The sequence below is a fragment of the Pelodiscus sinensis genome, chromosome 4 (genome assembly GCF_052426305.1).
Source record: "Pelodiscus sinensis isolate ZL-2025 chromosome 4, ASM5242630v1, whole genome shotgun sequence".
NCBI lineage: Eukaryota > Metazoa > Chordata > Testudines > Trionychidae > Pelodiscus > Pelodiscus sinensis.
In genome coordinates this window covers 51,902,765-51,915,898 of record NC_143055.1, presented here as the reverse complement: position 1 = coordinate 51,915,898, position 13,134 = coordinate 51,902,765, and the positions used below count along the sequence as shown (strand labels likewise).

The following is a 13,134-nucleotide window of genomic DNA, read 5'->3' as shown; positions in this document are numbered from 1 at the left end:
TTTTTTTTTTACACACAATAGAAAAACTGCGGGTAATACATGAGTGTGTTATACTTGGATGTGTGTTATATTCGCTAATTTACAGTATTCTTATGGGAGGGTGCTGTTCTGTTGGCATGGCATGTCTTCACCAGACATGATACAGGAGCACAGGTATGCCAATGTAGCATGGTAGTGTGGAGCTGAGTAGCCCCATAGTGTGGAGCTGAGGGACCCAATTTTGTCACTGAGATGGCAGATGCACAGGTTTTCCGGGCTTTTTGAAAAGAGACATGAAACATTATAGGATGCAGACAAAATTACAGGATGGCAAAAAACTTAGAACAAACACCGACACAGGAACATAGTGTGGATGTGCACAACCAACTTACTGTATGCTTACATAAAACCCAGGTAGACTTAATTTTGTAGTGTAACATAGCCTCACTCTTTTCATGTAGGATTTTATTATTGAAAAATTTGACAGTAAAAATGATGTAAATTAAAGACTTATAAACTACTGAGGAGACTATCCAAAACAGAAAAAGAAGTAGAATAATGTAAAAATATATTTTGTATAATTACTATGAACCTCATCTTGCACCACAGATATCAATGACAGCTTTGCCGTCAACTTCATTTAAGGTAGTATCTGTCCCTATAGGATCATTTCCCTCCACCGCATAATGGACAAACCAACAACCCATTACAAATAAATAAATGAATTTGTACATTCTTTTTAAACAGTTCCTTTCCATGCCCCCAGAAGTTAGAACTAACCTGTTAAGAATATTTATAAGTCATTCTTAAATTTTTGTGTGGTTTATGTTGCCATTTTGGTCCATATCTGTGTAGATACTAGGTTATATGACTGTCTAAAATGACGAAACATGTCACTTTTGATATAGATATATATTTATATCTATCTATATATTAGAGTACATCTGTCTGTGTGTGTGTCTGTGCATCTGTTTGATCAAAAACTCCTCTTAAATCAGAAGAGCTAAAGCCACCAACATTTTTTGCCACCCCAAGCAAACATTTTTTTGGCTGCCCCCCCCCCTCCTTTTTTTTGTTGGCTTTTACATGTTTGCACTTTGCAATTTTTTTTGTTTGTTTTCGTTTTTGTTTGTGTCCCAGCATTTTAGCCCTATAAATAGAAAATACAATTTTATTTTTTTTTCCATAAAAGGCAAAGGTGCTTCAAGTAAACTCCCCCTCTCCTTTCACTCGCCTGCCCTGTCCAGCCCCTCCCTATGGACAAGCACCCCTCACTCTCGATCCACAGGGGGTGCAGGGACAGCACAGAGCCAGAGGGGCATGGGTAAAAAAGGGGGAGCAGGATTCACCGTGGGGAATAGGAGGTGCAGAGCCAGAGGGGTGCGGGGACTGAGGGAAGCAGGGGGACTGGGGTGCACAGAGCCAGAAGAGTGAGGGGAACAGTGTGTGGGTACAGGAGTGGCGCGGAGAATGGGAGGCACAGAGCTAGAGGGACGGAGGGATTGGGGGGAGCAGGGTGCGGGGGAGGCACGGGGAATGGGACGTGGGGAACGGGAAGGGAAGAAGGATCGGGGTCCAGGGGCAGTGTGGGGAGTGGGGGGCACAGACCCAGATGGGCGCAGAGAAAAGGCGCTGCGGGGTGCAAAGAAGGCGCAAAGCCAGAGGGGCACGGGGCAGGCGCAGCGAGCCAGGTGGCCGGCAGGGAGAGGTCTCTCGCCGGCGAAGGGGAATGGGGCTGCAGCAGGGGGCAGCTGCTTACCTGGAAATGCCGCCCCAAGCATGTGCTTGATTTGCCAGTGCCTAGAGCCATCCCTGGCAGTGAGCCCACAGGGGAGACCTATCCCAGAAGAATGTCCACTGAGGGCAACCATACTACTACCACCAAGGGAGTAGCCCACAGAGCTGGGGTTCCTCCATCTTGCCTGTCAGCAGATGAGGTAAATGGGACCCCTGGCCTGGGAGAGAACCCTTGTCAGCCCCCTCCCTGCCCTGGGCTAGGGCAGGGAGGAGAGAGGCCCCATTGGCTCCTGGAGATGAGCAGGTGGGCAGGGTGTACAGTCCCTGCTGCGCTGGGGTTCCCTTGGGGAGAAGCCAAGAGCTACCCTCACCCCGTGCCCTAACTCCTGCACCCGCCCATGATCCCAGCGCCAGCCCTGAGCCCCCGCCCTCCACACAATCCCAAGGTCCTGCCCTGACTCCTGTACGCCCTACACCCTGCCCTAAAGGACGTGGACAACACTGTGTAAGTCTTCTAGTGCAAGAATACATCTTATATACATTAACAACAATATTTTAAGTAAATTACAATATTTCTAGTAACACCAAAGTTCCAGTTAAAATACTTTTTTATTAAGTCACAATCTTAACAGTCTTATTGCAAAATACTGTAGGATAGGAGACCAAGTGTAATGAAGGCTGAAGTTTAATTCTTCCATGTCATTTTATATATTCTTTATTCCTTATTGGTGTCCATAATTGAATCTGGGAAGTACAGGATTTTCTTCACAGTTATATGAATGTAATCCTGTAAATCAGTCAGCAGGGATGCATTACAACAGTATAAGTTTCCCCTTCTAATTATATATAGCACCAGTAAATACTTGTCACATTATCTTTTTTGAATTAGTACTGTTAAGCACTATTCAAGTTTAGCATTTCAGTGAAGGATAATTAAAATGAATCCAAATATATGGTTCCCTGACACAGATCGGTTTTAATGTGTTATAGAAATGAACAAAGCACAGTACAAAATCTACTTTGACCTAAACTTTTCATAATTGTTTGTCACATTTTTTCTTAAAGAGATTAATCCTGATTGCACTTACCTAATAGCTCTGTATCCTAGTAAGGCACTATGTAACCTCTAAGAGCTTGAACTCATCTGCATGAACGATTCCATAATTTGTTCTGATCTTTTAAAAAAAATTGAAAAATATCTCCAGATTTAGTTTGGAAATATTCAGAAAGTAAAACAGAACTATTGTGTAATATTTAGTACATTCTAATACAGTATACACTTACAATCACATATTTACATTACTTGTCATTAACATTGTCAAAAAGATATAAATGATATTACAGAAGACATTAATAAAAAGAACAGTGTAGTTTTCTGTAGAGAGGATGTATAAAATAAATTTATAAAATACAAATTATTGTGTTGACAATTTTTCATTAAGAAAAATCTATAGTCAGGGTGATAATGCATTAAAAAAATGAACTGATATTCTGGAAGACATGGGATATATAAAAGCAATGACATGTAAACAGAAAAGACATGTAAAAAATCCAAGATTCACAGAAATCCACCAGCAGCATAACAAATATACTGTGCATCAACAAATCTTTTTAAAAGTCCAGACCTGTTTTAATCAATATTAACTCATGCTATAATATGTAAAAATGTTTAAAGCCACATCTGATTTAAACAAATGTAAATAAGCAGAGAAATCAGAAGTTGTCAAGCAATTCTAACTCATGTTCCTTTTTTGCACCATATATTTATATAGCTATTATGCTAACTTTGCAAAGTTGTTATGCAACTTTGCTATAATGTGAATTTTTGCATCCAATTTTGTGCATGAAAAACACCCCCACAAAAAACCTTGACATTGCCAGATAAATGAGAGAACAGAGTTTTGCAACACTGATTGTATGACACGTGCACACACAAATTCACACATTATCAGTGATTTGAAGCCAAGTCAGAGGTAGAATTCATGTCAACCGTCATATTTTTCACAAGTCCTTGAAACAAGTAAATCCTTCTATTACTTGTTTAGTTTTAAGACTAACTCAGGTATGGTTATTCCTTGAAGCTCACATTTCTGGTAGGAGGAGGAGGAAGAAATTTTAAAATATAAACATTTTCTTATAGTATTTTTATCAATTCAACCAAAAGTAAAATATATTAAATTATCTTATTCATAATTTATTCCTAAGTAACTTGAATCAGCCTATAATATCACCTACAGAATTTCATATAAAATAAAATTCTTGACACATCACAGAAACAATTAACAGAAGTACAATCTAAGCCAAAGACAAGAAAGAAGTCATTAGGTCAGACTTAAGTGGCTTATAAAAAGGGGGGGAGAATCTCATTATACAGTATAAACAGCACAATTGACAGAGCATACTTCCACGGTGGAATGGTGCAAGGAAGGGATAAATAAAAAGTAAAACCAATGAGAGAGGGTGAAATAAGTAGAATCCTGAATGGATACAAAATTTGTATCCACATCTGTATCTGCAAAAACAAGCCACGGATACCTGCACTGATATCTGCAGATGCAGATAGCTGTGTATATAACGTATATATCTGCAGGTTTGCAGGGCTCTAGAAATAAGTTCAAGGGCAAGTCTGAAAGCCAGGAAACAATTATGTATTCGATTCAGAGAGGAGATTGAACAAATGTTAAATTTGTTTATGAAACCAGACGTTTCAAAAGTATTCGGATTCAAGCAAAAATCCATGGAAAAAGTACAAATTTTAAATGGCTTCTTTAGTTAGCTTTGTGAGATGTTGGGATTCTTGGTTCCCCTCTGATAGTTCTGACATGCTTTAGTCAGACAAATCAGCTGTGATAGCATAAGTGGTTACTAAGTGCTTTTTGAAAAGATACATTTCACTGTCATTTGACTTTTCACTGAGATGTAACATCAGGGAGGAATACAAGAGGTGGATCACAGAACCTGTTACCACATTTGTAACACTAACTGGATGCATCCGCATCTAAAATAATAACACTTGGTAAAAATGTAGACACCCATGTAAGTGTCATGCAAATCTCTTGGGACAGTAAAAGATTACAGGCTAGTTACAGACTCTAACCTACCTCTGACAGTGTGCCTTATGAATTTGAATATTCAGACCTTGGCAATCAGATGGAAGAGCCCTTAAGATGCATCTTGGGCAGCTGTAAGTTTATGCTAGAACCTTTCCAAAAATATCAAAGCATTTGCTATTTAATAGCTGGAGCTTGGACTGAGGTCTTTGCTAATACATACAGCAGCCCTACACTTTCTTGGTACCCTTTAAACTAATCAAGAATAAAGATCATCATCTTGGTCTATTCCTTATTTCTTTTGTGGAAGGTGGAGGGAATGATAATAAATCTCACAAAACAAAATGTGACTATACTTTCCTTTGCCTTCATGTGATTGAATATTTACTAAATGGGGATTTGGGCAAAAGACAACCTATTAAATTGACTACTGGAAACCAAAAATCTCAGGCAGATATATCTATGGGTATCAAATGCACTGGAGATTTCCACAGTTGATGCTAGGCCATTTCCAATCCCTCATAGATTGAATTCCATACAATTCTGCTCGGGGAGAGAACTGATAAACTGGCACAACTTTTTCCAAAGCTCATACTAGTATTTATCTATGTATTTATGCTATCTACTTTAGTATAAGATTCCTAAAACAGTGTTTGTCTTCTTAAGAGGTAGCTTCTAGTATTCTTAGAGCAGTGGTTCCCAACCTTTTTCAGCATATGGACCCCTTTTCAATCTATTAAAATTTATAGACCCTCCTCCCTAGGGGAGGGAAAAAGGCGGGGAAAAGTAAGAAAAAGAAAAAGAAAAAGAAAAAAGAAGAAAATTAAGCGGTGGGCTTGATTCTTATTTTTAAACCTTCCACAGACTTCCAGCAGTACCATCACAGACCATCAGGGGTCTGTGGACCACAGCTTTGGAACCACTGTCCTAGAGCATCTGAGTGTTAGAAGCAAGATTTAGGAGGTGCTGAACTATGAGCACCCCTCTACAAAAATGCTTGGCTACTCTGAAGGGGAGGAAGAATTAAGGACTGTCTTCCTTAGTATCCTTGGATGTCATGACACAAGAAATTCCTCCTTACCTACCTTTCTGTTGTTGCTCGATCAGTTCTTACAATTGCACGCTCTGGAGAATGGGAAGGAGATCTCATTGTTGAGCTAAGTGGAAATGAAGTAAGGGCAGAAGAAGTGGACAGACCATGTCGACGCATCTCCTGAATTGCACGCTCTCTACAAAGCAGATAAAAATGTTTTTCCGTAGTAATTTGTATACATTTATCTTTATTACCATTATTAGCATTCATATTCTGCCACATCATACTATTTATCTATAGAAATTAGAAGATAAAAGAAAATGAAAGGCGATAATTTAAAAGGTTACATCATACTACATTGCTTTAAATGTCTCAATTATATTTAAGGGACATGGATAACTTCTTAAAAAATTAATAATTAAAAGTAACACGTAAGGCTCGGGTGGGCAATGAACGGCTTGTGGGCCAGACTGCGGGACCTCCAGATACTTTATTTACCTGTGTCTCTGCAGGTACAGCTGCTTGCAGCTCCCATGGGCTGTTGTTCACCATTCCAATTGGCCAGATGCTCAGGTAAATAAACTATCCGGCAGCCTGCCAGGGACTAATCGTGGCGAACTGCATCCAGTACATGGGTCACTTATTGCCCACCTCTGCCTTAAGTGTATGATAAAATGTTAGAAAAAATTATCTATTTTTTCAGGTTGTTTACTTTGTGAATTGAAAACATTGTGTAGTTAAGTCTCATTCTTCTATAAACTCAGTATGTTTACTTTTTATATGGGTCTCCCATACCTCAGGACGTGAAGGAAGAAAATCACTCTAAAATGCAATGATAAATCCACTGAATTTACCAGGAGTTTCAGAACTAGGTATAGTATCTTAAACTACTTGTAATATTTTTTTTTAAAAAAACCAAACACTCCATCCCCAATTTTGAAGGTGAGAAAGTTTTCTTCTGGACCTCAAACAGCACTGAAGAGGATAGAAAACAACCTCACAAGCATTGACATCAAGCTGCAACAATGGTTTAGGAATATAGGCCTACATTGGATGAGGGTGTATTATGATTTTAAATTGTGTTTTCGTGTTAGAACAAGCTAGGCGCAAAGCATGTAATGAAAACGAATAATATCATGAGACAGAGGAATTTTTTGTGTTAAACTTGTAGTGATTCTTGAAATATTAGCATGATTTTATTTAAGGTTTGGGTTGCAGTAACAGAAATAAGGAAAATATAGGTAATTTTGAGGTTTTCCAACTGAGGGCATGGAATATATTCGGGAGGAGCATGAGAAGCATTAGGAAAAACACAAAAACCCAACATATTGCACACATTATATCCATAGCACTGAATAATTGGCAAAGCTAATTCCTCCAGACATATCCAGTCTCAAGATGGTAATGTGCTTTTGACAGATTTCTGTGAAGCTTGCATGGCAATATACAAAATAACTGCCATCTGTACATTAATTCATTTGCCATGGTATGGCATATACATTTAATTGTAAGTACTGATTACAACAGAAATTTTGCTTTTGCTCTTATTACAATGGATTGTTGTCTGTTTGAATCAAAGCCTTTCTGTTTTTAATATTTAGTGAAAGTCACATATTGATTTTTTTAAATCAGTATATCTACTGCGTGATGGTGGTGGGTGATATGCAAATTACTACAGGCACAAAGATGAGAACGAGAGCCCTGTACAGATACAAAATTGATATCTGCTGCCACAGCTGCAAAAATGAACCATAGATGTAGACACCCAGGACATAAAACAGATATCCACAAATTTGCAGAGTTTTAGATAAAAATATTGTATCTGCATCAGCAAAAATGAGCTGCAGATATCCGCATCCACATTTGTGGATGCAGATACCCGCGGATATGAAGCAGGTATCTGCAGATTTGCAGGGCTCTAATGATAGCCACTGAGCTAACTGGATACCAGATGAAATAAATAGTTGATTTGTTTACTCTATCAGAAGGAAATGCTTAGAGGAAAAAATACAACAAAATGAAGTTAAAAAAAAAAAATCTTTGAAAAGAAGATTCCCAGCCATCACTTTCTTCTTGACAGGGGCACACGACAAGGTTCAGCCTTTATGCTGTTTCATTTTAGCATAACTAAAGTCTGATACCAACCAATAACATCACTTTTTGTTACAGTACATACAAAACCAAGGTTTTCTTGGGATTATTTGTCAGAGTTTTTACAGGAGTCAAAAACATGATGGGAAAGCATCTTCTGGACTTGATCCTGTTGTAAAAATTTTGGCCAATGCTTACAACTGTATTGTTGCTAAGATATAAAATAGAAGGGTACATATGCTTATACAGGTTTTATCTCCCTTAACTGGGACTCCATGGTCCAACAACATCCATGGTCCAGCATGGACCACAGATGTTCCTGGACCACAGAGCCCAGGAAGAGAGAGGTCTGGCAGCGGGCAAGAGCGCCATAAGGGACACCAGCAACTCAGCTGGGAGCCCAGTGTGTATGGAGGGGGCGGGGGGAAGTCATGGCTGGGAGTTCTGGCCCCAGAGGAGGTCCCTGGCCCCAGCGGCTGGGGAACTCTAGCCTGGGCTGCAGCTGTGGACCTCCAGCCCCAGCCAGAGTGCTCCAACCACAGTGGCAGACAGGGAACTCTGACCCCATCCCCAGCCATGGAGCTCCAGCTACGTTCTGGCTCTAGCAGCCAGGGAACTCCAGCCCCAGCAGCAGCCAGGGAGCTCGGGCCTGGGTTGCAGAGCTCTGGCCCTGTCCCTCCTCCCTGGCCTCAGAGCTCCCGCCCCAGAGCCAGGCGGCTATGAAGCTCTGCCTCGGCTGCACAGCTCTGGCTGTGGCACTCTGGCCCTGGTAGTAGTGGGGCCGGGGAGAGCCCAGCGGGGCTCAGGCAACAGCGGGGACAGGCTGGAGCCATAGCTCAGTGACAGCATGGCAATGAGGGGAGGGACCTTCCCTGGTCTGGCAAATCCCCAGGACCAGTCAGGTCCCCAGGGTGCCGGACCAGGGAGGTCCAACCTGTATTGATATATTGGAGGTAATCAACATCAAGAATCTTTGAACCAAAAGGAATGCCTGTTTGTAAATTGAGTTGTGGTACACCTTAAAAAGTTATTGGGAAAATTATTTTCCAGCACATGGTATTGCATTAGTAGCTATCCTAATGACTGGAAAGGAGGATCACCCCAGTGCAACAAAAACATCACAGGTGCTTACCGTTCAAATCGTTCAGTTGTCAGTTGCCTTTTTAAAACATCATAGTCTGTCTGCAGCTGTGCAACTTTACTTCGAAGACTGGAAACCTCTCTATTATGACTGATTCTAAAAAGATCATGAAAAGTAAAAGAATTTTCTTAAACTGTTCCACACTTTCAGCTGGTATCTTAGAGGAATTAGGAAAAACAGTAATGAATAAGGGGGAAAAAAAATCAAATAAGAGGAGTTGTTCATTCAAACAGCTCAAAATAATAGAGTAATAAAAGTGATGGGAAGAACTAACAAATTATAATGACAAATTACTGGATGAAACTAACCTGAGAAAGAGAAGTGTGAACTTGAAAGTCCTTCAATAAAGTGAAAGGAAAAACTATGTAGCACTTTAAAGACTAACAAGATGGTTTAATAGGTGATGAGCTTTTGTGGGCCAGACCCACTGCATCAGATCATATTCTGGAAGAGAACTGGCATGACCATATATATATATACCAAAGGAATACAATGAAAAAAGTGAACACATTATTAAACTGACAAATCAGATTTAGTACAGAAGGTGGGGTGAGGGGGAGAGAACAGCTATTTGAGTCAATGAATGGATAATCAGGGCTGATAAATGGGAAGCTATCTTTGTAATGGTTAAGGTAATTAGCATCTCTGTTAAGGCCCATTGGTAAAGTGTCAAATTTAAGAATGAAAGAAAGTTCTGAAGTTTCCCTCTGTAATCTAGTGTTAAAGTCTCTTTGAAGTAAGATGCATGTAGTAAAGTCGTTAAGACTATGTCCAGGTAGGCAGAAATGAAAAGCAACTGGTTTTTCCTCATGAAGATGTCTGATTTGTGGGCATTGATTCTTTGGTGAAGTGTCTGAGAAGTCTTCGGACACTGTTGGCACATGATGGCATAAATTATACTTCTGGATGAACAGGAATATGTGTTCTTGATCATATAACTGACATGGTTAGGTCCAGTGATGATGTCACCAGAGTAAATATATAAACAAAGTTGGCAACAGAGTTTGTTGCAAGGGAAAGTTCCAGGGTTGGTATTAATGTGGTATGTCCTGTGGTTGTTGGTAAGAATTTTCCTGAGGTTAGGTGGTTGACTGATGATCTAGGCCACCCCTTTCAGTAAGGGCAATACCAACCCTAGAACTTTCCTATGCAACAAACCCCGATGCCAACTTTGTCCACATATTTACTCTGGTGACACCATCATTCGACCTAACCATGTTTTCATAGAGCTTTAAGAAGCATGAAGCAGCAAAATACTTCTTTTCCTTTATTTTTCTTTTAGTAGTTTACATTTAACACTGTACTGTACTGTTCCTTTTTTTTGCTCTCTGTTGCTGCTTGATTGTGCACTTCCTATTCCAAATGAGATGTGTGCTTGACCGGTCAGATCATAACTCTGGTGTTCATAACTCTGACGTTCTATTGTTCACAACTGTGCTTGGTTGAGATCAGATGAGTTAAAATCTACCCCTGTATAAGCCAGGCACATTGCACACAGTTAAAAGAGAAAAGAAAAAAAAAAAGCTATGACACAAAAAATTAACTATCCTGCTCCAGCCAGAAGCAGATCAGCCAGGTTACATATCACTGGCAAACTGTCAGCAAAAAACACAACACACTGAACCAAAAGCTAATCTAGAACTAATATGTCTTAATTCAGTATCAGAGTAGCAAAAACCAAGATTTGATGGACAGTCAAATGGAATGATTTAATCTGCATTGAGATTTGTGACTAGTTCAGATGTTTCAATTGCAAGAACTGAAAAGAAAATCAACCCAGTCAGCTTGGATAGGGGACTGGAGTTGATGAACTCTTGAGGTCCCTTCCAGTTCTAGTATTTTATGATTTAAGTATCATAAGATGATATAGTTCTCAGGCAACTGATACCACAAGATTTTAAAATTGGTTGCCCACATCATGAACACTGTCATTAATTAGACCTAGAACAGATTGCTCAATTGAGAAGACATATAACTACATTCTGAAGGAATGAAAGCTTCTAGATAATTTTCAAAGATAATTGAAGCCTTGTGGAGACCAATGAGTGTGTGTGACGAGGAGTCCTGTGGCACCTAATAGATTAACAGATTTATTAGAGCATAAGCTTTCATGGGCAAAAGCCCACTTCGTCAGATGCATGAAGTGGAAATTCCAGAGGCAGGTATAAATATACAGGCACAAGAAAAGAGTACAATCAAGAGAAAGGCTAGAGATAACAAGGTCAATTTAGTCAGGGAGGATGAGGCCCACTTCTAGAAGCTGCTGTGGAGGTGTGAACACATGGCTGCGTCTAGATTGGCATGATTTTCCGGAAATGCTTTTAAAGGAAAAGTTTTCCGTTAAAAGCATTTTCGGAACAGAACATCTAGATTGGCATGGATGCTTTTCTGCAAAAGCACTTTTTGCAGAAAAGCGTCCGTGCCAATCTAGACGCGCTTTTCCACAAAAAAGCCCCGATTGCCATTTTCGCGATTGGGGCTTTTTTGCGGAAAAGAAATCTGAGCTTTCTACACTGGCCCTTTTGCGCAAAAGCTTTGCGCAAAATGGACTTTTGCCTGAACGGGAGCAGAATAGTATTTCCGCAAGAAGCACTGATTTCTTACAGTAGGAAGTCAGTGCTTTTGCAGAAATTCAAGCAGCCAGTGTAGACAGCTGGCAAGTTTTTCGGGAAAAGTGGCTGATTTTCCGGAAAAACTGGCCAGTCTAGACACAGCCCAAGAGAGAAGAAACTGCTTTTGTAGTTGGCTAGCCATTCACAGTCTTTGTTTAATCTGGTAAACAGACACAAATCAGATATCAGGAATGGTAATATACAAAAACCTGTAGGACACACAGTAGCAGATTTAAAATCTAGGCAACTACAAAAGCAGAACTCCTTGTCGCTTATTGAGAGTTTTGGGCTCTTATGAAAGATTTGAACAAACTCACTCTTTTAGTAGGTGCACACAGACAAACAATGTTGCTCTCAGAAACAATCGTTTGAACAAGTGTGGAGGGTTTGATTATGGACAAAAGTGTTTTCATACAGTTCCAAGATTTTTCTCAATCAAAATACAAACATAAATTTACAACTCAAAATATTGGATGACATGTAGGCTTTCTGTTTTAGAACTTACAATTTGCTCTCTGCAAGAGTTAGCTTGTCTTTAAGTAATTGAATTTCTGAATCTTTCTCATGGGATGTTAAATGATTCTGAAACTCTTTGTCTCTGCTAGTAGCCAACAGTGTTTCAAGATTCTGAATGGTAAGTCGTTCGCTGGACAATTGCTTTTTTAACAGTTCTGCTTCTGACTTTACATCTTCTAATTCAGCCAGAACCTAGGGTATAAAATAATTATTACAGTAGATTTGTTACTAGCCACACACTTAATGTTCACAATTTATGTAGTATTTTACCAACAGATGTATGTAGAGTTCTTGCACTTTCTCTGTAAAATATTAATTCGCTGTTTATAAAACATTTTTTGAAACAGAAAAAACTATATTAAAAATAGAGTTACAATTAAAATTACATAATTTTAATTTAAGGATTTAGAAAACACACATTACAGGAATATTGTAATAATCCCCAAAGTAAGCCTTACAAACCCATGAAATTGAGAATTAAGGTTAAACTTATAAGAAATCTAAATGGTTATGATATGAAAATATATAGTTAAAGCACCCGATCTTGTGTTTTGTAGTAACACTACAAAGGGAAAAGAGAAAGTACCTGAAGATCAGTTTAATTTGGCCCCATATCATTAAAATGCCTTAGCCATAATGATATGTTCAACATAGGATTATTTTAAACTTAATTCATCTTCATGCTTAAACTCAACTCTGCTAATGTTACCATTTTAACCTAAGGGGTTTTTGTCATATAGCATCAGAATTAAACCTATTAACTATTAAAATTAGTCACTTTAAAACTAACAAAAACAAATCATAATGATCTGAGTAAAAGTCCTAGATTTACTGTAGGTTAATAATCAGTAGAAGATTAAAAGATTGTACAGTTTATCATGAATTAGTGGACAAACATGCATTTATTTTTCAAACATATGCATGCACGCACACACACACTTATTTCCTATTTTAAAGTAGTCCCAGTGAAGTGTA

The 13,134-nt window shown here is 39.1% G+C and overlaps 1 protein-coding gene across 7 annotated transcripts in view; it reads right to left on the bottom strand.

Moving 5' to 3' along the window:
• Positions 1 to 2,306: 2,306 nt before the first annotated feature.
• CEP135 (centrosomal protein 135) overlaps positions 2,307 to 13,134 on the bottom strand; it is an 85,215-nt gene continuing 74,387 nt past the window's right edge. For 4 of the 7 annotated variants that reach the window (XM_075930384.2, XM_075930389.2, XM_075930390.2 and 1 more), the window contains 4 exons: positions 12,149 to 12,351; positions 9,023 to 9,127; positions 5,852 to 5,995; positions 2,307 to 2,891 (listed from right to left, as the gene is read on the bottom strand). In XM_075930384.2, coding sequence (XP_075786499.2) covers positions 2,843 to 2,891; positions 5,852 to 5,995; positions 9,023 to 9,127; positions 12,149 to 12,351 — 501 coding nt within the window. In that variant the 3' untranslated portion in view covers positions 2,307 to 2,842. Of the gene's footprint in view, positions 3,807 to 5,851; positions 5,996 to 9,022; positions 9,128 to 12,148; positions 12,352 to 13,134 lie in introns of all 7 variants that reach the window. The other 3 variants (XR_012904293.2, XM_075930385.2, XM_075930387.2) reach the window with 3 other exon arrangements.